This window comes from Heloderma suspectum, chromosome 2 (genome assembly GCF_057233095.1).
Source record: "Heloderma suspectum isolate Gila_16-S chromosome 2, 16-S_ref, whole genome shotgun sequence".
NCBI lineage: Eukaryota > Metazoa > Chordata > Lepidosauria > Squamata > Helodermatidae > Heloderma > Heloderma suspectum.
In genome coordinates, this window is record NC_139459.1 from 381922301 (window position 1) to 381945981 (window position 23681).

At 46.4% G+C, this 23681-nt stretch overlaps 1 protein-coding gene across 1 annotated transcript in view; it reads right to left on the bottom strand.

Moving 5' to 3' along the window:
* The window catches only part of LOC146356373 (vomeronasal type-2 receptor 26-like), a 48175-nt gene extending 27733 nt beyond the window's left edge, over positions 1-20442 (bottom strand). The window contains exons 1-3 of the mRNA XM_084830076.1: positions 20240-20442; positions 14500-14791; positions 12545-13291 (exon numbers count right to left, since the gene is read on the bottom strand). Coding sequence (XP_084686202.1) covers positions 12545-13291; positions 14500-14791; positions 20240-20442 — 1242 coding nt within the window. The remainder of the gene's footprint in view (positions 1-12544; positions 13292-14499; positions 14792-20239) is intronic.
* Between the last annotated feature and the right edge of the window lie 3239 nt (positions 20443-23681).

The window sequence follows — 23681 nt, forward strand, 5'->3', positions numbered from 1 at the left end:
TACATTTCTGTTTTTCAGTAGAATGAATTGCTTTCTGATTGGAGATATGTAGGTATGCATGTATGTATGAGAAAGATAGAAAGACTAACAACAGAGGATTCAGATAATATAATCAGCAGTGGCAGTTTGGAATGCCTGGAGAGGAAATTCCTTAGGAGAAAACATATTTATTATTTATTATTTATTATTAAATTTATTAATCACCCATCTGGCTGGTCGCCCAGCCACTCTGGGCGATGTACAACATACAATAAAAACAGTTTAAAACAATAAAATTCTACAATAAAAACATTTTCTAAAATACCCTAACCCACCACAAATGCCTGCCTGAACAACCACGTTTTTAATGCACGACGGAAGCTCATTAAAGAGGGGGCATGATGGAGTTCCCTAGGGAGGGAGTTCCACAGAGTGGGGGCCACCACAGAAAAGGCCCTCTCCCTCATCCCCACCAGTCTAGCTGTCCTGGCTGATGGGACAGAGAGAAGGCCATCCGAGGCTGATCTTGTTAAGTGGCCTGTCTGGTGCTGCTGGAGGCGCTCCTTAAGATAGGCTGGGCCGGAACCATATAGGGTTTTAAAGGTCAAAACCAACACCTTGAATTTGGCCTGGAAAACAACTGGTAACCAGTGCAACTCCTTCAGCACTGGAGTGATGTGATCTCGCCGGCGGCTGCCTTTAATCAGGCGAGCCGCCGCGTTCTGTACCAGCTGCAGTTTCCGAACCATCTTCAAGGGTAACCCCATGTAGAGTGCATTACAGTAGTCTAAACGAGAGGAGACCAGGGCATGTACTACCGATGGGAGCAGATGGTCGGGAAGGAAGGGGCGCAGCCGCCGTATCAGATGGAGTTGATACAGCGCTGTCTGGCTCACAGCTGACACCTGAGCCTCCATGGACAGCTGGGAGTCCAAAACGACCCCCAGGCTGTGGACCTGGTCTTTCAAGGGTAGCCGTACCCCATTCAACACCAGGTCAACATCCCCCAGCCTCCTCTTGTCTCCCACCAAAAGTACCTCGGTCTTGTCAGGGTTCAGCTTCAGCCTATTCCTCCCCATCCAGCCATTCACCGTCTCCAGACATTTGGACAGGGATTCTACGGCCAACCTTGGTGAAGATTTAAATGAGAGGTAGAGCTGCGTGTCATCCGCATATTGATGACACTGCACCCCAAACCTCCTGATGATAGCCCCTAGCGGCTTCACATAGATGTTAAATAGCATCGGGGAGAGGATGGAACCCTGTGGCACCCCACAAGTTAGTGGCCACGGGTCCAAATCCTCCTCTCCCAGTGCTACCCTCTGGTACCTGCTGGAGAGGAAGGACCGGAACCACTGCAATATGGTGTCCCCAATGCCCAACCCCTCCAGGCCGTCCAGGAGGATACCGTGGTCAACGGTATCGAAAGCCGCTGAGAGGTCGAGGAGAACAAGGAAGGAGCATTCACCTCTATCCAGAGCCCTCCTCATATCATCTACCAAGGCGACCAAGGCCATTTCTGTCCCATGCCCAGGCCTGAAGCCCGATTGAAATGGGTCTAGATAATCAGTTTCTTCCAAGTTTGCCTTCATCACCACCACCCGCTCAATCACCTTGCCCAAAAATGGCAGATTTGAGACTGGGTGAAAGTTGTTCAAAACTTGAGGATCCAAGGAGGGCTTCTTTAAGAGCGGTCTTATCACTGCCTCCTTGAGGGCTGATAGCACCACTCCCTCCTCATGGGAGGCGTTCACCACCGCCTTGATCCCCTCACCCAGTCTCTCTCTGCAGCTCATAATGAGCCAAGATGGGCAAGGATCAACATAGAGCTCAGAATGGTATAATACCTAAAAATTGTCCTGCAGATGAAGGCCATTTGGACTAAGAGTTCTGAGTCTGTTGATCCAGAAATTCAAATTCCCCCTTTTGTCAAGCATGTCACTGTCTTTTGTTTGTTCTATTGGAAACAACTGTAAATTCTAGAGACGATGTGAAGGTGAGTTGAAATATCTTGCAACAGGCTGCACCAACATACATACATATCTGTCTATCTGTCTATCTATATACACTGTTCCAGCTGGAAACAGTTACCTCAAACTACCATTTCATCCAGCTGTAAAGGAGACTTGCCCTGCAGAAGGAGAATTGCCTTGTCATTATACCCTCCCCCGCACCTCCTCAAGAAGCATTCTTCCATCAGTCTCATTGCAATGGCCTTCTCAGATATGGGACATACATTCTGCTGACACTTTTCAAGAGGTTACTTCAGATAAGGACTGGGAAAGATAAAATACCCTCTAAAATATGGGCAGGGGGGATACTTGTAGGTGTCACTCCCAATTCCCACACCAAGGAACACTGCCTGCGTGTTCACTCTCTCCAATTATTCAGTTGGATGATGTTGTATTTGGCTCTGCTTACTGCAGAATAGCTGCAACTCAAATACCTCCAAGTACATTTGCTACCTTGTAATACGCATTTATGCTGGGGATGGAGGGGGAAGCCATGGGATGCCATTTTTGTTTATACTACACTCACAGAAGTGAGACTATAGCTCCAGCCTGTGTCTTCTCACAAGGTGTTTGTTCTTTTGGTTGAAACTATGCAAGAAATCTCTTGTTATCCAGCCATATGTGATCATGCTGAATAAGATACTGCCTTAATGCTAATGTTGCTCCAAATTTTCCTTCAAATGACATAACAGGGGCAAAGTAGAGAGAATGAATTAATTGGGATGACCAGAGTAATGAGGAAATATGACTGATTTCCAGTAAATGGGGTGTCCAGGTTGGGAAGCATTTAATCATCACTACTTACCAATCAACCCTGGTTAAAGGGGACTCAGAAAAGTTGTATGGCTGGAGATGCTTAAAGTATTGTGAAGATAAGACTCCACTGATGAGGTAGTCTCCTGGCCGGTAGTAATTGAGTGCTCTACTTTGAGTTCTGATTGGATCTGAGGGGCATTCTTCCTTTTGCATTTTGCAGGCTGCATGAGGCAGCAGCAGCAGCAGCAGGAGTGGCAGTGATACCATGATGGCTCTGCCGTCTTGCTCCTTCTGATTGGTCCTCCAAGCTCCAAAGTCAGCTGGTCAGAAGAAGCCAGAAAAGTCTTGCAAGGGCGATGCTGCAGTGTCGTTATGAATACAATGAGTTCTGAGCTGAAAGAGAGTTCCACCAAACTGCACCACAGTTGTGGTCATCCCAGGCTGTCTGGATCTCAACACGGGCAGCACAGGGCCAATTTAAAACACCAAGATTTTCAGGCATAGTGTAATAAGGTGCTTCATTTTGCCTCGATTCTGCTGCTTAGGTCATTGGGAGGGAATCTCCAGAAGACAGAAATCGCTTGAGCTTTGGCAAGAATCAGAATCAATCACAATTGTTTTTTTATATAGATATTTTCAAGAGGAAGCATCACCTCTGCCACTTCATGGGCTCTCAGAGTGGCTTGAGCCCCAGGTGCAGAGCGGGAGAAAAACATGTTTTTGAGAACTCACTAATGAGGCTTCATCTTGTTCTGTGGGTTGGGAAAGGGAGGAATGTGACTGTGGCCTCATCTTTGTTGGAGAATGACCAACAAAACAGCCAGGATCAAGAAAACCTTTTAGGATGTATACCAGGGGTTTGGAATATGTGGCCTTCCACATATTGTTGGACTAAGTCCCATCAGCCCTACCCAATGGTGAGGAATGCTGGGAGTTGCAGTCCAAAAACATATCAGGGCCACACTGTTAGCAGGAGGGGGAGGGGTCTGGGATTGGATCTTCAACTCCCCCCCTCCTTAGGTCAGAGTGCTGGCTCTGACCTCACATGAGTTTCCCAAGCTATCCTGTGGTTCCTGGGTCATTCACCCAGGCAAAAATTTCAACCTTCTCATGTCACCTCCAAACCCATGACAAAGTTTTATGCTAGTTTTGTGCCCTTTTGTGCCACAAATTCCTGAGGCATGGTATAGTGTTGTGCCATTTCCTGAAGTGTTAACAATACATACATAAGAGAGTTTCAGCTATTGGACAGTATAGAAATGTTATATAGATATAGATATAGATATAGATATATACACACACACACACACACACACACACACATACATACATACCGTTAGGTATAGTCTGGAATGGGCTGAAAAATCCACAATGCCATATCACCTCGGAATCTATGCCAATGCTTTGTGCTAGTTTGGGACATTTTGTGCCATACATCCTAAGTTTTGTGCTGGCACCAAAAGTGTGACAATGTCACAGCCCTACCTATAGCCTGGTGGAGGCAAAAAAAAAAATCAAAATAAAATCTGACTGATACCATTGGCTTCTTGATCTTGGACTGTTTAATGACTAATGCTGTTGCTGTTTATTCGCTCAGTCACTTCTGACTCTTCATGACTTCATGGACCAGCCCATGCCAGAGCTTCCTGTTGGCTGTTGCCACCCACAGCTCCCCCAAGGTCGAGTCCGTCACCTCCAGAACCTGTTGCTTAATGTTCAATTCCAGCAATTTCCAAAGCAATAGCTGAAGCTCTGTTTTTTTTTTTTTTAAATCTTGCTTTATGCTCTCTTTTTTTAAAAAAAATTAATGTATTGTTGACTTACTTGCAAGCAACCTTGGTAGGAGTTTATCCTGTAAGGGTGGATGTGATAAGTTAATAAATTAAGAAATTTCTCCAAAAGCAACAATCCTTTAGTTTAATTCTGCTCTTGATAAAAACAGAGATGCTACATTACTTGGTCTTTCAAATAGCAAATACTATGCAAAAACCTTGACCTTCATACCTTAATTGCATTATGTGGTAGGCCATTGAAGAGTGTCTTGTAGATCTCTGAAGGTTACCTAAAATGTGATTTCCCCATGGCAGACACCCCCGTCACCCAGACAGTTCATTGGGGTGTTCATATATCCCTTGATCCAGCCCATATATTTTGGATAAATGTGTTTTGTTAGTAATTATTACCTGTTCAAGTTCCATTAGTTCTCTTATATCATGCTGATTTGTCAGACCTACAGACAGAAAGAAGCTAACTTGTAGATATCCTAACCATGGAAGATAAGTTCCATTCCATTTATCTTTTAGGTCAGCATATCATAGAATGCTAAGGCTACAATCTTTTACCCTCTAGGGAAGAGGAGGCTTTGTGTGTGAGTGTGATTCCCCCTACCCCATCCCTCCCTCCCTTCTGGCTGTTCCCTCCTGCAATCGCAACAGACCTCTATTTTGGGGGTGGGAGACAGACGTGCTCATGGTCGAATCCACAGTTGACATTTCCAGAGCATGTCAAAGACTTGTTTTTCTGCACTCCCCTTCTTTCCTGGGAGAAGGCTGCTCAGTTGCAGTGTTGGCCTGAGGGAGGTGATGATTTCCCACTGGAGGGATCGGTGGGGAACATCTCCAGGCAGGGAAATGGGGAAGGGGTGGGTGGGCCTATGGTGGGGAAGTGGCGATGGCTTAATGCCTGGTTTGCATCAGGTCCCAGGACCCTCTACCCAATTTCTTGAGACAAAGGAGCTCAGGTAGCAGCACATGATGGGAACATGCGTAGACCCATCCTCAAGAGCCACAGCTGGTCCCTCACCTCCTTCCTCCACTGTTGTTGGGCTTCTGTTTATCTTAGCCAAGATGGGCTGTCTAATGGTAGAACACCTGCATTGCATGCAAACAGCTCCAGGTTCAATCCATGACATCTCCAGGGCTTGGGAAGAGCTGTGTCTGAAACCCTGGAGATCTGCTGCCACTCAGAGCAGACAATCTGAGGCTACATACACCTAACTGTCTGACTTCTTCTAATAGAGCGCTGTTGATATCTGCAACCCTGATTTAACCATTTTCACTATCAGTGGCAGGGCATATACTTCGCATGCAGAAGGGCCAAGGTTCAGTCCGTGGCATCTCCAGTTGAAAGAGTCGTGGCTGACAGGGCTGGGAAAGGCCCTTCTCTGCTTTGGCCCTTGGAGAATAAACTGATGGGCAGAAAGCCTGGTTGTCCAATCATAAGACACCTTCCCTGGGTTTTCCAAATCCATAGCCAGAGAAAGAGAGAGAGAGAGAGAGAGAACTCCATTCCCACAAGCTAACTGAGGAAGGGACTAAGTTAAAATGCTCTTCATTATGGATGTTCTGGGGGAGAAAGCAGAAAGTTGAAGCTTTGTCTCTGTATCTTCAGTGTCATTAAGCAAATATGGGGGGTCAGTAAAACAATGGCTTCATTGGACTCCACAATCATATACAATGAAGGGATTTGGCTTCACAGTTATACCGAATTATTCCTTTGCATGCATTTTTTGAAAAGGGGAAATGGGATAATGTTTTTTTGTTAGCGAGAGCATCATGTCCATGTGTTGGTCTGTGGTGTTTCTTGATTGTTGAGGGTTGTGCATAATGCAAACAAGTGTTTGTCTGGATGATCTCAGAGGAGGGGAAACAATCTCCATGTGATTTTTCAGTGCTTTTATTCTTAATTATTCATATAATCAGAGATCTACAAAGCATTTGTCAATGACCTACAACATAATGCAATGAAGTTATGATTGTTGAGGTTGTTCTTGTTATTTCCTGTTTGAACTATCAAGTAATGTAGCATCTCTGTTTTATCAGGAATGGAATTAAACCAAGGAATTTCTCCTTCCTTCCTTCCTTCCTTCCTTCCTTCCTTCCTTCCTTCCTTCCATTTATATAGAATCATAGAATAGTAGGGTTGGAAGGGGCCTACAAGGCCATCGAGTCCAACCCCCTGCTCAATGCACCATCAGCCAATGCTGTCTTGGAGGGAGTCACAATTTTAAGCTGCTCTTCTTTGGTGCGTCGGTTGTAGCCATAAAGGGACCATCTATGTAACATAACAGGCATCAATGTCCCAGTGTATGCACCATTTGCTCAATATCTTGCCTTTGAGGATAAACTCCTGCCAAGGCAGCTTTCAGGTGTGATAAAAATGCCAGGGGTATGCAGGGACACCTTGACCAACTCTGGAGTCTTGAGTCACACCTTCTGAATCAGCCCTGACCGTGCCTTGGGCCAATCTGGAGGCAGGCCAAACTACTTTGCCTTCCAGATCTGAAGCATAATCCAGACAGTGAAAACACCCTCTCACCCAGCCTTGTGAGCCCCGCACGCATGCCCTGCCCAGCTATGCCCTGTTCCTCCTTACCTGGACCTGTGGGGAGCACCCTCAGTGAATGCTGTCTTGGAGGGAGTCACAATTTTAAGCTGCAATTCTTTGGTGCGTAGGTTGCAGCCATAAAGAGACCATCTACGTAACATCACAGGCATGAATGTCCCAGTGTATGCACCATTTGCTTAGCACAAGAAGAAGTGTCACCATGGGAACATCCCCCAATATGGTGGTGGCTGTGGGCATGTCCCATGGGTCTAAGTAAGGAGGAGGGGACTCAAATGGCAGGGCAGGGGGCAGACCAGTTTTGGCCAAAGCAGCCCAAAGTGCTTCGAGAGCACTCCAACCCATTTTGGGACACCTCAGGATGCTCCCATCCCACTCAGAACTGGACCGCTTTTGCCCGTATTGCCCTGGTCCACTTCAGAGTTCAGAATGGATTCATTCCCCCACCAGAATGGATTCATTCCCCCACCAAAATAGGAGCCATCAGCCTCTGCATTTTACAGAAGACTTCCTATGTATTATGTAGACAGCCCAGTGTCTTTACGGATGGGCCTTGCTTAATCATGCATAAAGCAGAGCAGGGGGAGCACTGATTTATGGAATTAGTGGTGGGAATTGAAACACTGAAGCCAAGAAGGGATCAAAGTTTAAAAATGTCTTTAAAGTCTTCACTGAAAATTTCTGAATGTTAAATTCATTTGTTAAAATGATTTTGAACCTGCCCTTCAGAAAAACTGTTACTATGATTTACAAACCAGAAAAATAAAGGATTGTATAAGAAGTTCAAGGAATCACAATTAAAATAAAACAACGAAGAACAGCATCACAATGTGGTAGAATGGAGAAACCCATCTTCACCTGGCACTAGAATGGCATCACACATGATGAGCCTTGCTGGGGAGGGCATTCCATTAGCAGGGTGCCACAACCAAAAAGGTCTTCCATCAGGTCACCAGTCACCTCATTCCAGATGGCGGGGATCCAGAAGAGAGCCTCTGTTTACAAATGTGGTGTTGAGGCAAAAAGCCAAACTCAAATATTTGCTCTATTTCCCAAGGGAACAGCCTGTCCTCTGAGGTCACCGACCTTCCTGAGTGAAGATGGTCCCTTCTGCACATGGAATGCAAGCGTAGCAGCAAGGTGGCTCGCCTTCCTGGAACTCCTTGGCATATCCAGGGCGACAGCTCTCGACGCACCTGGAACGAGGCACAGTCTAGCAATAAAGAAAACGAATGGCAAGGAAAACATGTTAGGAGTATTTGTGTTTATGACAATGAATCTAAGAGTTTGGAAAGGACCTGATGAGACCTCTAGTTCCAGTGACCCAGGATGCACGTTGGGCTGTTCATTTGTTTGTTTCAAAATTTGTATTCCACATTTTTCTACATAAGTAGACTGAATGCAGAGTACAAAACTGAAAGGTAACAGGTACAAAAACAAAATAAACTAAAGGTGCCATGCTATCCGGATAGTTGGCTGCCTCTGAACTCAGAGGCGGCCAAAGATACAATGCAGGGTGGGTGGAACATGGAGGGGATCCTCTCCTCTGCACTCCAGCTGTCCTGCATTTGTGGCTGGAAAGCCAATTTTGGCTGTCTAGCTGGGGGCTTCAGAGTGGGGCCAGGAGGCTGGATGACACATAGGAAACATTGTAAGCCCCCCTTTCCACCTGATTCATGCTGCAATTTTGAGAGCAGAGATGGGGAAGAATGATGCCAACTACAGGGCAGCTTGGGAGGGGTTGGGGAGCACAGTTCACAGAAACCGAAAAGTCCTATGGCCGTATAGACACTGTCTAGTGGCCATAGCATTGGTCTCCCCAATGCAAAGCAGAACTAACAAGAGAACACACAAGTGAAGAGAGATTACTACACACCTCATATGTATTGAGCCCATATTATTAGTGCTTAATGGATGCCGCAAGCCCAAACTATGACACTAATGAAGTCCCCTACCTGATTAAAATGCCTGGGCCACACAATGGTTTCTGGGTTAAGGGTGAGCTTTCTGTCTGTGGATGCTTGTCTCCCTATACTCCCAATTTTCACTCTGCCATTAGTCAAATTGGGAAACAGCACCCAATTCATGAATTCAAAGTCAGCTTCCAGTAGGGATGTCAGAGAATTTTGCCACGAATCCTGAGGAGGCCGAATGTCAGTGCATTCGGCCCCCCGAAATCGGTGGCGAAATGGTTTGCCCCCCACCCCCCCCGGGATGGAACTTACCTTGGGCGAATCTCCCTGGCGGCGGCAGCTCCGGTGGCGGTTCGGCGGCTGTTCAGCGGTGGCAGCTGTGGCAGCCAGTCTTCCAACCGGCTGCCGCTGCCACCATTTCCGAGTTAAAAACAAAAGAAAACAAAAACATGATAGGCTACGTAAAGATTTATGTAGCTATCATGGCTAGATTTTTTAAAAAATACTGTGACAGGCTACGTAAATGTTTACCTAGACTATCACGGCTGAATTAAAAACAACAACAACAACAACAACAACCGTGCGTATGCAAATGGCGGTGCCCATGGGTGCCACCATTTGCATTCCTTATTTTGGCACGTGTAGTCTACGTAAACATTTACGTAGACTTAGGGATGTACGAAAGGGACTTACCTTGTCCCGCAGCTTTTTTCGCGGTGGGGGGGAGGCCCTTCGCTTCTCCCCCCGAAGTACATGCGAGCGGGGGGTGTCTTCCCGCCTCGCCTGGCTGAAATTCAGGCCGGGGAGAAGCACCCCGTCTCCCTGGCCACGAACTTCAACAGAAAAGTAAAAAAAAAAAAAAACGCCCCGTGATAGGATACATAACGATTTACGTAGACTATCATGGCTAGATCTGCAAAGTCAGCCGTGATAGGCTACGTTAATCGACACATAGCCTATCACGGGGGCCTTTTTTTTTTTTTTTACTTTTCTTGGAATGGCGGCGGCGGCAGCCGGTCGAAAGACCGGCTGCCGCCCCCGCCCCTGTCAAAGCCCTGCCGAACCGCCGCTGCGACGCACCACAGGGAGCGATATTCGGGAAAGGTAAGTCCCATCGGGGGGGGGCGGGGAGTGGGGGGAGAATTTCTCCCCAAAATTCTTCGGGGGGCCGAATATGTTGGCACTCGGCCCCCCAAAGTTTCGGCGAGAAATTCTCTGACACCCCTACGTAGACTATGGTGAAAATAAGGGGAACGCAAATAGCGTTGCCCTTATTTTCGCCGTAGTCTACGTAATCTTTACGTAGACTACAGCGACCAAATAAGGAACGCGAATGGCGGCTCCCTATGGGGGCCGCCATTAGCCGTACGGGCTTTTTTTTTTTTTTTTAAAGTCACCCGTGATAGGCTACATGATGATTAACGTAGCCTATCATGGCTGACTTTGCAAATCTACCCATGATAGGCTACGTTAATCGTCACATAGCCTATCACGGGGGCGTGTTTTTTTTTTTACTTTTCTTGGAATGGCGGCGGCGGCAGCCGGTCAAAAGACCGGCTGCCGCCCCCGCCCCTGTCGAAGCCCTGCCGAACTGCCGCTGCGACGCACCACCGGGAGTGACATTCGGGAAAGGTAAGTCCCATCCCGGGGGGGGGCAGGGGGGAGAATTTCTCCCCGAAACTACTTCGGGGGGCCGAATACGTTGGCAGTCGGCCCCCCGAAGTTTCAGCGAGAAATTCTCTGACACCCCTATGTAGACTATGGTGAAAATAAGGGGAACGCAAATAGCGTTCCCCTTATTTTCGCTGTAGTCTATGTAAATGTTTACGTAGACTACACGTGCCAAAATAAGGAATGCAAATGGCTGCGCCCATGGGTGCCGCCATTTGCGTACGCGCGGTTGTTGTTTTTTTTAACTCAGCCATGATAGGCTACGTAAACATTTACGTAGCCTATCATGGCTGACTGCAGGGACGCAAACGGCGGCGGGTATGGTCACCGCCATTTGCACACCCGGCCGGCAGGATTCGTGGTGGGAGGGACGGAGCGCCTCCCCCCCACCGCGAATCAAATTTCGTCAAAGGTAAGGGACTTCCGTACATCCCTAGCTTCCAGCTCCCCATGCTCATTGAAATACAGGCCACTCACAGAAGCATTAGAAAACTGGACGTCTCTTAAAAAAGTGTGAAGCTAGAACAACAGGAAAACCATCCAGCATTTAAAAACATTAAAACATACTCAGTATCTTTTCTAGGGATATACAGATGTTGTTAAATCTGTTCCATCCATGTTTCGCAGATTCTAAGGCCTCTCTCAACTCGAACCTACCTGGATACTGCAATCAATATCTGAGGCCTTCCTCTGTGGGTGGCTCAGAACGTGGCACTGAGGGAGAGGGTCTTCTCAGTGGTAGCCCCCCGATTCTGGAATGCTCTCCCCATGGAAATCCACCTGCCACCGACACTGTCATTTTTTCAGCACCAGGTTAAGACTGCCTCTACTCTCAGGCATGTGATGGCATACTATGGCAGATTTATCTCAGTTGTTTTTATCAGGTCTACTACCTTACTGTAACTGTTTCAGCGGTTTCAATTGTTGTCTAATTATATGTTAAAGATGTTATATTCTGTTTTTATTATCTTGTATTTGTGGTTTGTCATCTCTGTGAACCACCCTGAGGACTTCACTTATTGGGTGGTATGGAAATACATACATACATACATATAGTTCGAAATAAATAGTAAATAAGCACTTCCTGTTTAAAAAAGAAAGATGTGGAGATGATGCCTTTGAGAGTGGAAGTTGAGAGCTTTCAAACATGCCACCTCCACCCCTGCACACCAGTGACCAGCTTGTTTTTCACAGCCATGAAGGGGAAAGGTTGAGAGGGCACATGATTGGGGTCCTCTCTGCAAATGCCTTGCTCATTTCATCAAGCACATTAACTGAAACAGATCTCACAAGATCAGGTAGGAAGAGGCATCAGATACCCCAACGGAATCCGCTACAAGAACAGGATCACATTTACTGCAAAGACAAATGATTTTATCCTCAGCGTTCTTCAAAAAAAGACCACCACTATTTCCTGAGGGGTCCAGGGACCATTTTTAGGAGAGTGCATTAATAACTGCTGGACCACTCAGAATAATTCCCCAACCACACTACTTGAGGATGCAAAGTAGGCATCAAAATAAGCTCTGTTTGTTGCTGGCGCTGCCACACTGTAGGCATGATTACATGCTTTAAAAGATGCTCAGTCATCTTGATCCTGAATCTTTTGCCACTTGTAATGTTCAGTGGAGGCTGGTGGGTCCTATTTCAATGGGGCTACGGATCCACTCTGGGTTTCAGAACTCTAAAGGAGCTATCCAAGGTGCTGGATAGGAGCTATCCATTTTGGGGATAGGGTTGAGCACACTGGATAGCTCCTTTAGAGATCTGACTGGTTCTGACTGAAAGCCAGAGTGGATTCACAGCCCCACTGAAATAGGAGCCACCAGCCTCCACTGGTGGTATTTTTGCGAAAGAAAAAGGGAATACCTGCCATGGCTGTAGCCTTTGATGTTTCAGCCTGCCTCCTCCACCGACCATCAAAACCCATTTCAACTGGGATGAATATGCAGCATCTAAGGCATGTGCCACAGCTTGGACACTGTTGTAGGTACTGAAGCTGTCTTGAGACAGGACTCTTTCTATCTCCTCCTGGGGCAGCATGTCCAGTTGCTCTTTCTCTGTGCATCTTGTCCAACTTTTCTTGGATAATGCATGCTTTGAATAGAAACAGTGAAAGGCATTTTGCCAAAACTCTTTAGTAACAAAAGAAAATGGTTTGCAGTAGTCATATTTTGTCCTTTTGGGGGTCTTCATTATGGAGGACAAAGAACCATGGAGGAATGGAAAGAAAGAAGGTTTCTCAGACAAGACCATGCTGATGTCCTGCAAAGTTGTTGTGATCCAGACGTTTGCCCCAGTTTGTTTGTTTTTAAGTTTACTTTGCATAATGATAATTGGAACAAAGCCATAGTGAGAGTCTACATAGTAAACCATTACTTTGACTGTTTGCCACATGACAGATAGGTCCCGCTGGAATGTTTGGGTAAAGACATTTTGTGGTATTCTTTTTGAGAAGGCCACACAAATCCCATGACTGATCATGAGGGGTGTCAAGGCCCACATGAACCTCTCTCCATTGTCGGTGTCTGGAGCATAAAGTCCAATCCACGTCCATCCGAAAAAGAGAAGGAGCTGGATGATCCCCAGGTACTGGGATTCTTCCTTTGGGGCCATCTGGAAGACAAAAGGAAACTGAGTTTCATCATTAGGAACATGTGCAACAAAGCCATAACTCATCTAGTGAGGAAAAGAAAAGACTAGTGTTTAGCTGTTTTCTAGGTTTTTTTTAGGACATTGTATGGTTTTGTTTCATTCTGGTGCTGCTTGTAATATGATTTTATTCTGCATAGTTCTTATTTTGCTTTAATTTTCATACATTGTTTTTAATGTATTGTAAACAAACAAACAAACAAGGGTGGGCAACATTGCAAGTCCACAGGGCACCATTGCCACCAGACACGGCCATGAAGCTGACCTTGTTTCATAGCAGGTCAGACATGACCCATCAAAAACACTGGGGTCACATTAAAGCCTCATTCAGGTATTACAGCCATGGACTGAAAACATGAACAGAAAAGGCTGTGGTGATGTCCCTGTAGCTCAGAGGTTGGCAGCATTGTAAGAAGAGCCATGCTGGATCAGACGAAAGGTCCATCTAGTCCAGCATTCTGTTCACACTGTGGCCAAACAATGCCCATGTGAATCCCAGAGCAAGACATATGTACAACGGCACGAGCAACTGGTGTCCATAGGCATAGTGCCTCTAATACTGGAGGTAATATGCATCTCAGGGGTGCATTGTCCCCAGTGGAAGCCTGTGGGTGCTAAAACCCACCATTATAATCAGAACCAGTTACACAGCTGAAATTCAAGAGTAGAATCCAACAAAATTCCTACTTAGAGTAAAAGCAGTGAAATGAATGTGACAAGTTATTCAACCCTGAGTGATTCTGCTGGGAAAGAAATGTGTTCAGGGAGAGCACATTATGTTTCCCAGCATAATTGGGCTGGCAGACTGTGGGGAAATGCAGCAGCAGAGTCATTGCAGTGACCAGGTGGGGGATCTATGCACGTTATCCATCCCTGCTCTCGTGGTGATGAGAAGCTGGGATTGGAAGGGTTCTGAGCCAATGGTCCCCAGGCAACTGCCCAACCATTCCAACCCCTGAGGCTAGAACTGATTATGGTCCTCCTCTGGCCTCATTTTTTGATGCCCTGGCTCCCATTCCAAAACTCAACCACTGCCACTCCTCACCTCCAACACACACTCCAGAGGACCAGCTTCCCCAGTGGCAGAGGCGCCTTGAAGTGGAATTCGAGCTAAGCAAGCACTCAGCTCACATTTCTGTGCACCTGGCATCCTTTCCATTCCCAATTCATACCTGTGGGATTTTGTAGATGCTCGACATGGTTGAAATCAGGATGGAGAGGTCAGATTCAGCCCCTTCAAGAACAGCCAGCAGGTGATCCTTTCTCCCACAGTTGTGATTTGGGAGATTGCTTTTCCCACCAGTAACCAGCTGTAGCATCGCATAGGAAGTTGTTCTTCCATCAAAGTAGGACTTATAGACATCGTATCCCAGGGTGATGTTGGGTAAGAGCCTGGAGTTCTGGTTGATCCCCTGAAGAGCAAACAAGAAGGACAGGATGTGCCAGTACCTTGGATCTAGCAAACTGCAAAACAATAAATGGAATGCAAATAGATCAGTCATAATTTCATCCTCCATTCAAAGAGAACAAAATGTCATTTACTTTCTTTTATAAATCTAAGCTCCTCACATGATGGTTTGCATATTTGTAGGGAGAAGCAAACCTAACCTTGTTGCAAGGTAAATAGGTATCCATTTTCCATTTAAAAACGAAGATGGAGAGATTATGCCTCATTCTTTGAGAGAGCAGGTCCACAGCCTTCAAAGAACAAAATCATGTGTGTGTGTGTGTGTGTATACATATTTCTATGCCACCCAATAACTGAAGCTCTCTGGGCATTTTACAAAAATTAAACCACATTATACAAAGTGTAAAACCATTTACATTAAAACAAATAAACAGACAGCGGGGCAGTATGGTGATGCTCCGTAAACTCAAATGCCACTGGTAGAGCTTTGCTGAATCTTCCTGTTGCACAACCAGTTGCAAAGCAGGTGCAAAGTAGTCATGCGACAAGCTGCACAACGGTTTTCACTATATGTTTCACAATGGGTGTAAGCAGTTGTGTACCCCAAGCAGAATGCCCAGTGGGTTGCACAATGGGTTGCACAATTCATTGCAGAAGCATAAAGCAAAACCACTTGAGCAACCACGCTTATGCAAATGTGACTTCAGTTGGATTCTTCTCTTGCACATCGCTCAGAATCTAGTGTCTGCTAGTGCAATGTCACTTGTGCTAACAGGGTGACACAGTTGGATACTGCCCAGACAACATATATCTAAAAGAATTTTAATCAGCCATAGGACGAATACCAGGACCTGACTGAAGACTTGTCATATGCTGTCAAACACCTGAGAGAGGGGAAACTTCATATACACACACACTGTATGTATATATACTGTATATAGTGTATACACACACTATATATATATATATATATATTAATGAAAAATGCTGGATCTATCGGCTCAGAAATCTTAGTCCAACTGGCCTTAATGTGGAGTTTGAAGTTGAATTTAATTCAATGAATTTAATTCATAGGCATTAAACTATCATACCTCTGTTTTTTTTTCTCCTATGGAACTTTCCACTCCAGGCATTCCAAACTGCTGAAAGGCCCCAAGCCTGTAAGCCAGCTAAAAGTAGTTAAGAAAGGCTGAGAGATCCATAATGCTCTCTGCGCTCTTCATTATTAGTTGCAATTGTCTTGCAGGTGGGCCTCTCGGCTTGTAAGTTGAGTGAGAGGTCGATATGGCTGCCTCAGCACATTCCATGCTAACGAGCTCCGTTACCGTTTATCTTATCATAGTCTAAGATGTGCCTGAGAAGTGAAGCTCTGTTTATCTTAAAGTTACAGGTGGCTGTGCTGGGAATACTATGATAGTCTTGCTTCTGCCAAATATGTTACCAAGCACTGTTAGGCTATGCTGGGAAAGTTGTAGATGAACTCTAATTAATGCTTGCACCTGTCATACTACTTCACTGCTATGCCTGAATAGCATATATGATATAAAACCCACCTTGCACCACAGCTCTGGGTTCAGAGAAGCTTCAGAGAAGGTATGGCTGTGTGCTTACAATAACATCTCCTTGTAAGCAAACCTGGATATGCCTTATCACTTTTGCAGCACCTCTAAATCTTGGAAGCCCACGGCCAGGGCACACAACTGAGACTCATTTAACAACACAGTCAATGGGGGCAGAAGCCAAAACATTTAGCTTAAAAATATTTATGGAATACTTTGTTGTTAGTCTTTCTGTCTTTCATATGCATATATGTGTGTGTGTGTCTGCAATTCTTACCCCCAAACTGGAGCAGCCTGTTGCAAGACATTTCAAATTACCTTCACTTAGCTTAATATATATATATATATATATATATATATATATATTCCTCTGTTGTTAGTCTTTGTAACTTTCTTATGTAAGAGTATTTCTGATATAAAGGTTAAAAAACCCTACCAGTTTCAGACCAGAGTTAGGACTATCTCATATTGGCTCAAGCTCAACAACAAAGCCAGAAAACTGGAAGCTAAGACTGATGCCCAAACTGATGTGAACCGTGATCAGTGATGATAGTGTGCAATATCAGGTCTTGTGCTTGTTTACAACCTGCCCTCCATGCACCCCCAGTTTCCCTTGGCCTTTGAGGCCCAAATTGGCAAGTTGGTTTTTGTTATCATGCATTTCTCTGGTTTTTGAAAAAGAAATTTATAGTTACAGTCTTGGCAATGCTACCCTCTCCCCAATGTATTTGAGTCTGCTGTCTTATAAGTTTTCTTGTATGAGAAATAGGATTATGAAGACTTAACTAGTGGTAATCACGATTTCATTTCAAGAAACAGGATTCTAAACTCTTGGACCCCATCTATACAGAGTTGCTTTCCAAAGTGATTGCATGTAAAAACCACATTTTCATCAAATTGGGTTTGCCTAACTTGTGTGGTGGATAACTTCCTCCTACAGAAAGTAGAAGAAGGAACTAGAGGATCGGCTGTCCTTGACTTGATCCTAACCAACAGAGATGACTTAGTGGATAAAGTAGCAGTTACAGGAACTCTGGGGGAAAGCGACCATGTTATACTTGAGTCCATGGTTCTAAAGGAAGCAAAAGCCAAGTGTAGCCAAACCCTTACCCTGGATTTTAGGAAAGCTGCTTTTAATAAACTCAGAACAATGATACATCAAATGTCAAGCAACTCTAATAAGAAAAGGAGTCCAAGATGGGTGAGGGGTTTTAAAAAAGGAAATTCTCAAGGCACAATTACAAACAATTCCAACAAGAGAAAAAGGAGGAAGACAACAGAAGAAGCCAATGTGGCTTCACAAAAAGCTTAGGGATGACCTGAAAACAAAAAAGGACACATATAGGAAGTGGAAAGAAGGCCAAGTAACAAAGGAAGAGTACAGGCAGATAGCACAGAATTGCAGGGATGGCGTCAGGAAGGCTAAAGCTGAGAATGAGCTGAGGTTGGTGAGGGATGATAAAATCAACAAAAAAAGCTTTCTTCGGCTATGTGCATAGTAAAAGGCAGAGGAAAGAAATGGTTGTTCAGCTGTTAAATAAGGATGGCAAAATGATAACAGACGGCAGAGAAAAGGCAGAGGTGCTCAATTCCTACTTTGGCACAGTCTTCTCCCAAAAGACGGTCTATGACCCCCCCTGGCAAAGGCGAAGTACAGGCTGAAGGGGCAGGATTGCAGCTTGAGATCGATAGGCACATGGTCAAGGAACACCTAATTACTTTGAATGAGTTCAAATCTCCAGGGCCAGATGAACTGCATCCTAGAGTAATAAAGGAACTGGCAGAAGAACTCTCAGAACTGCTGTCTATTCTCTTTGAGAAATAATGGAGGACGGGGGAAGGGCCAGATGACTGGAGGAGGGCTAATGTTGTCCCTATCTTCAAAAAGGGTACAAAGGAGGAACCTGGGAACTACAGACCAGTCAGTCTGACATCAATCCCTGGGAAAATTCTGGAGCAGAAGATAAAGCAATCCATCTGGAAGCACCTTGAAAACAATGCAGTTATTACTCGAAGCCAACATGGATTTGTCAAAAACAAGTCCTGCCAGATGAATCTGATCTCATTTTTTGATCAAGTCACCTCCCTTGTAGACCATGGGAATGCTGTAGGCATCATATACCTCACCTTCAGCAAAGCTTTCGACAAAGTGCCCCATGATATCCTGATGAGCAAACTAGCTCGAAGTGGGCTAGATGAAACAACGATCCGGTGGATCCACAGTTGGCTACAGAATCGGACTCAAAGAGTGCTTATCAATGGGGCCTTCTCAAACTGGGGAGAGGTAACGAGTGGGGTACGGCAGGGCTCAGTCCTGGGCCCAGTGCTCTTCAACATTTTGATGAATGACTTGGAGGAGGAGGTGCAGGGAATGCTGCTCAAATTTGCAGATGACACCAAATTGGGTGGGATAGCTAATACTTTGGAAGACAGACACAACATTCAAAGTGATCTGGATAGACTGGAGCGCTGGGCAGAAAACAACAGAATGACATTTAATAGGGATAAATGCCTAGTTCTGCACCTAGGAAAAAGAAAGCAAAGGCACAGTTACAAGATGGGGGATACATGGCTCAACAACACTACTAGCGAGAAGGATCTGGGAATTGTTGTCTATCACAAGTTGAATATGAGCCAACCATGTGATGTGGCTGCAAAAAAGGCAAATGCTCTTTTGGGCTGCATTAATAGAAGCATAGCTTCCAGCTCCAGGGAAGTACTAGTTCCCCTCTACTCAGCACTGGTTAGGCCTCATCTGGAGTACTGTGTCCAGTTCTGGGCGCCACACTTTAAGAAGGGTGCAGACAAGCTGGAGAGGGTTCAGAGGAGGGCAACAAAGATGATCAGGGGACTGGAAACAAAGCCCCATGAAGAGAGAATGAAAGAACTGGGCATGTTTAGCCTCAAGAAGAGAAGACTGAGGGGAGATAGGATAATGCTCTTCAAGGACTTCAAACTTTGTCACAGAGAGGAAGGCCAGGATCTCTTCTCGATCATCCCAGAATGCAGGGCATGGAATAATGGGCTGAAGTTACAGGAAGCCAGATTCCAGCTGAACATCAGAAAAAATGTCCTGACTGTTCGAGCAATATGACAATGGAACCAATTCCCTAGGGAGGTGGTGGGCTCTCCCACACTGGAGGCATTCAAGATGAGGCTAGATAGCCATCTGTTGGGGATGCTCTGACTTCGATTCCTGCACTTAGCAGGGGGTTGGACTTGATAGTCTTGTAGGCCCCTTCCAACCCTACTATTCTGTGATCCTATGATTCTACCCCCTCCCGCCTTACATGTGGCCAATGAAAGTGGTGTATTCCAACATGAACCGCTTCTGTGTGGCAGATTGCAAATGGCATTAAGTGAGATCATGAGTACCGCAGTGGGGTAGTCTTATGGATGGGGGCTATGCTGGTGGCTAGAGAAGAAGCCTCCAGACCCAAACTTTGTCCCTGGATGCTCTGCAGCTGCCCAAGCACAGTATACCTTTTCATTTTTCAACAACAACAACAACAGCAACAGAGTATTCAAAATTGTATTTTAAGCTAAACATTTCAGCTTCCACCCTCATAAGCAGCTGTGCTGTTAAATGGATACCAGGAGTGCAAAGCTTGGAAATGCAAGTACCTTTGGAGGTATGAGTGGTATACTGCCTATGAATTAGCCGTTTGCGTCCCTGTACTTAACCGTGATAGGCTACATAAATATTTACATAGCCTATCACAGCAAAGTAAAAAAAATGCATACGCAAATGGCGGCGGCTATGGCGGCCGCCATTTGGGTTCGCTATTTTTAGCCGTTCTAGCCTACATAAATATTTACGTAGGCTAGAACGGCTAAAAATAGCGAACCCAAATGGCGGCCACCGTAGCTGCTGCCATTTGCGTTTGCTGCGCCCAGCAGCGTCTGCCCCCACTGCCGCCGCACCTGCCGCCCCCGCTGCCGCACCTTCTGCCGCTGCCCGCCGCTGCCACGCCTTCCGCTGCCGCTGCCCCCGCCACCGCACCTGCCATCCCTACCGCTGTACCTTCCACCGCCGCACCTTCTGCCGCTGCTGCACCTTCCGCTACCCCCACCGCTGCACCCTCCACCACTGCTGCCACGGTGCCACCATCGCACTGCTGCTGAAGCCGCCACTGAAGCCACCGCATCCGCCCGCAGGTACGCTTCGTCCCAGGGGGTTCTGTTGGGTGGGGTGTGGGCAGGAGGCCATTCCACCACGGATTCCGGGGGACCGAATGCCAGTGCATTCGGCCTCACTGGAATCTGTGGCAGAATTCTCCGCTATCACTAACACCCCTCTGCAAATATTCAGTTGGATGAATAGCTGCAACTCGAATACATCCAAGTACATTTGGTACATTCTAATAAGTGTTTATGCTGGATTAGGGATGTACGAAATTCACTTACCTTTCATGGATTATGTTGATGGTGGGGGGGAGGCATTCCGTCCCTCCCCCTGGAATCCTCGACGGGGGGGAGGCGCTCCGTTCCTCCCCCCCGGAATCCTCCACGGCCGGCTGTGCTCCGCGGCAGCTCCGCGGAGCAGCCGGTCAGGCCCAGCCAGTCCAGAGCTGTCCGCAGCCGGATTTCCAGCCGCGGAGGGCTCTGGGGGAAAAAAAACACACCCACGTACGCAAATGGCGGTGGCTACAGCCACCGCCATTTGCGTTTCTTAGTTTGGGCCGTCTTAGTCTAAATAAATATTTACGTAGACTAAGATGGCGAAAATAAGGGGAACACAAATAGCGTAGCTGATGCTATTTGCGTTCCTTAGTTTGGGCCTTCTTAGTCTACATAAATATTTATGTAGACTAAGATGGCCCAAACTAAGGAATGCAAATGGTGGCGGCCGTAGCCACCGCCATTTGCGTACGCCTTTTTTTTTTTACCAAGACGTTTTAGGCTACATAAAAACTTATGTAGCCTATCATGTCTCTGTAAAAAAAAAACAACCCCCCCCCTGCAAATGGCGGCGGCGGTTGGTCAGAAGACCAGCCGCCGCCGCCGAAGCTGCCGCCAGAGCCGCTGCTGCCCAGAAGCTCCGCCCCAGGAAAGTCTCATCCCCGGGGGGGATCCGCGTGGGGGTGGGGGGTGGCAGGCCGTTCCGCCACAGATTTCAGGGGGCCGAATGCACTGGCATTCGGCCTCACCGTGATCCATGGCGGAATTCTCTGCCATCCCTAATGCTGATGATGGAGGGGAAACTACTGCGTGATGGCATTTTTGTTTAGACTATGCCCAAGAAAGAGATGCTGTAGCTCCAGCCTGTGTCTTGTCACAGGGTTTAAGAGAAAAGAGAGTGTTTGTTCCCTGGGTTGAAACTATGCAAGTAATCTCTGATTATCCAGCCATATGTGATCATGCTGAGTAAGATACTCCTTAATGCTAACAACACTCCAAATTTCCCTTCAAAAGGCATGACGGGGCAACGTAGGGATGACAGGGGGTATGAGGAAATACGGGCTATTTCCAGTAAATGGGAGCAATGGGTGTCCAGGCTGGGAAGCATTTATTGTTATATTGTTATTGTTATATTTTATTTCTATGCTGCCTTTCGACCCAAAGGCCTGCAAAGCGGCTCACAAAAATATACGTATACAAATATTCAAACAATACATTAAATACAATTCTAAAGCAGAAATATTACAACAGCTGTTTAAAACTAAAACAACTAAAACCCCAGCAGCCTGAAAACTTCTTCTACATGTCCAAAAGCCAAAACCCATCACCCAAAATGCCACAGTACAGTTGGAATAATCCAGGGCTCCTTATAAGGTATCCCAGGCAGGGGGATTTAATCATCACTGCTTACCAATCAACCCTGCTTAAAGGGGACTCAGAAAAGCTGTATGGCTGGAGATGCTTAAAGTATTGTGAAGATAAGACTCCACTGATGAGGTAGTCTCCTGGCCGGTAGTAATTGAGTGCTCCATTTTGAGTTCTGATTGGATCCGAGGGCATTCTTTCTTTTGCATCTTGCAGGCTGCATGAGGCAGCAGCAGCAGCAGGAGTGGCAGTGATACCATGATGGCTCTGCCGTCTTGCTCCTCCTGACTGGTCCTCTCAGCTCCAAAGTCTGCTGGCCAGAAGAAGCCAGAAAAGTCTTTTGAGGGCAAGGCTGCAGTGTCGTCATGAATACAATGATTTCTGAGCTGAAAGAGAGTTCCTCCAAAATGCACCACAGTCGTGGTCATTCCCTGCTGCCCTTGATCTCAGCACAGGTAGCCCAGGGAGTATATAATTCACACAGCTTTTCAGGTGTAGTGCAAGAAGTTGTCTCAACTTGCCTTCAGTTCTGCTGCTTAGGTCATTGGTCTCAAAGAGACTCTCCAGAAGACAGAAATCGCTCTAGCTTTGGCAAGGATCAGAATCAATCAAGATGTTTTTTATATTTTCAAGAGGAAGCATCATCTCTGCAACTTCATGGACTCTCGGGGTGGCTTGAGCCCCAGGTGCAGAGCTAGAGAAAAACATGTTTTTGAGAACTCACTAATGAGGCTTCATCTTCTGATTTTGATTGGCAAAGGGGGAGGGCGGTGACTGTGGCCTGACCTTTGTTTGAGAATGACCAGCAAAATGGCCAGGATCAAGAAAATCTTTTAGGATGTATAACAGTGGTGGGCAATATGTGGCCTGCCACATGTTGGTGGACTAAGTCCCATCAGCCCTACCCAATGGTGAGGAATACTGGGAGTTACAGTCCAAAAACTTCTGAGGGCATACTGTTAGCAGGACGGGCAGTGGTCTGGGGTCAGATCCTTGACTCCCCCTTCTGAGGTCAGAGTGCTGTTTCTGGCCTCAGAAATGTTTGCCAAGCCATCCTGTGGTTCCTGGGTCATTCACCCAGGGACTATAGGATGGGTCTCAAAGAGATGAACTTTAAGGATGCTGAGAATATATATGTAGTTTTAATAGAGATGTGTGAAACACCTACCTGGTTCCGCACTGGGGCATCCACAGTGGGGGGGAGGTGCTCCGTCCCTCCCCCTGGAATCCTCCCTGGCCAGCTCTGCTCCGCGGAAGGTCCATGGAGCCGCCGACCGGGGCCAGACGCAGCCGGAGTTCCGGCTGTGGCTGGGCTGCTGTGGCCACAAATGGCGGCCATCGTAGCGGCTGCCATTTGTATCCTTTCAGGCTGCCATGATAGGCTACGTAAGTATTTATGTAGCCTATCATGGCAAAGAGCAGGGACGCAAGCGGGGGCCACTATGCCGTTTGCATCCCTGCTCTTTGCCGTGATAGGCTACGTAAGTATTTACGTAGCCTATCACAGTAAAGGCAGCTATGCAAACGGCGACCGCTACGCCATTTGCATGGCTACCTTTGCCGTGATAGGCTACGTAAATACTCACGTAGCCTTTCACGGCAGCCTGGAAGGATGCAAATT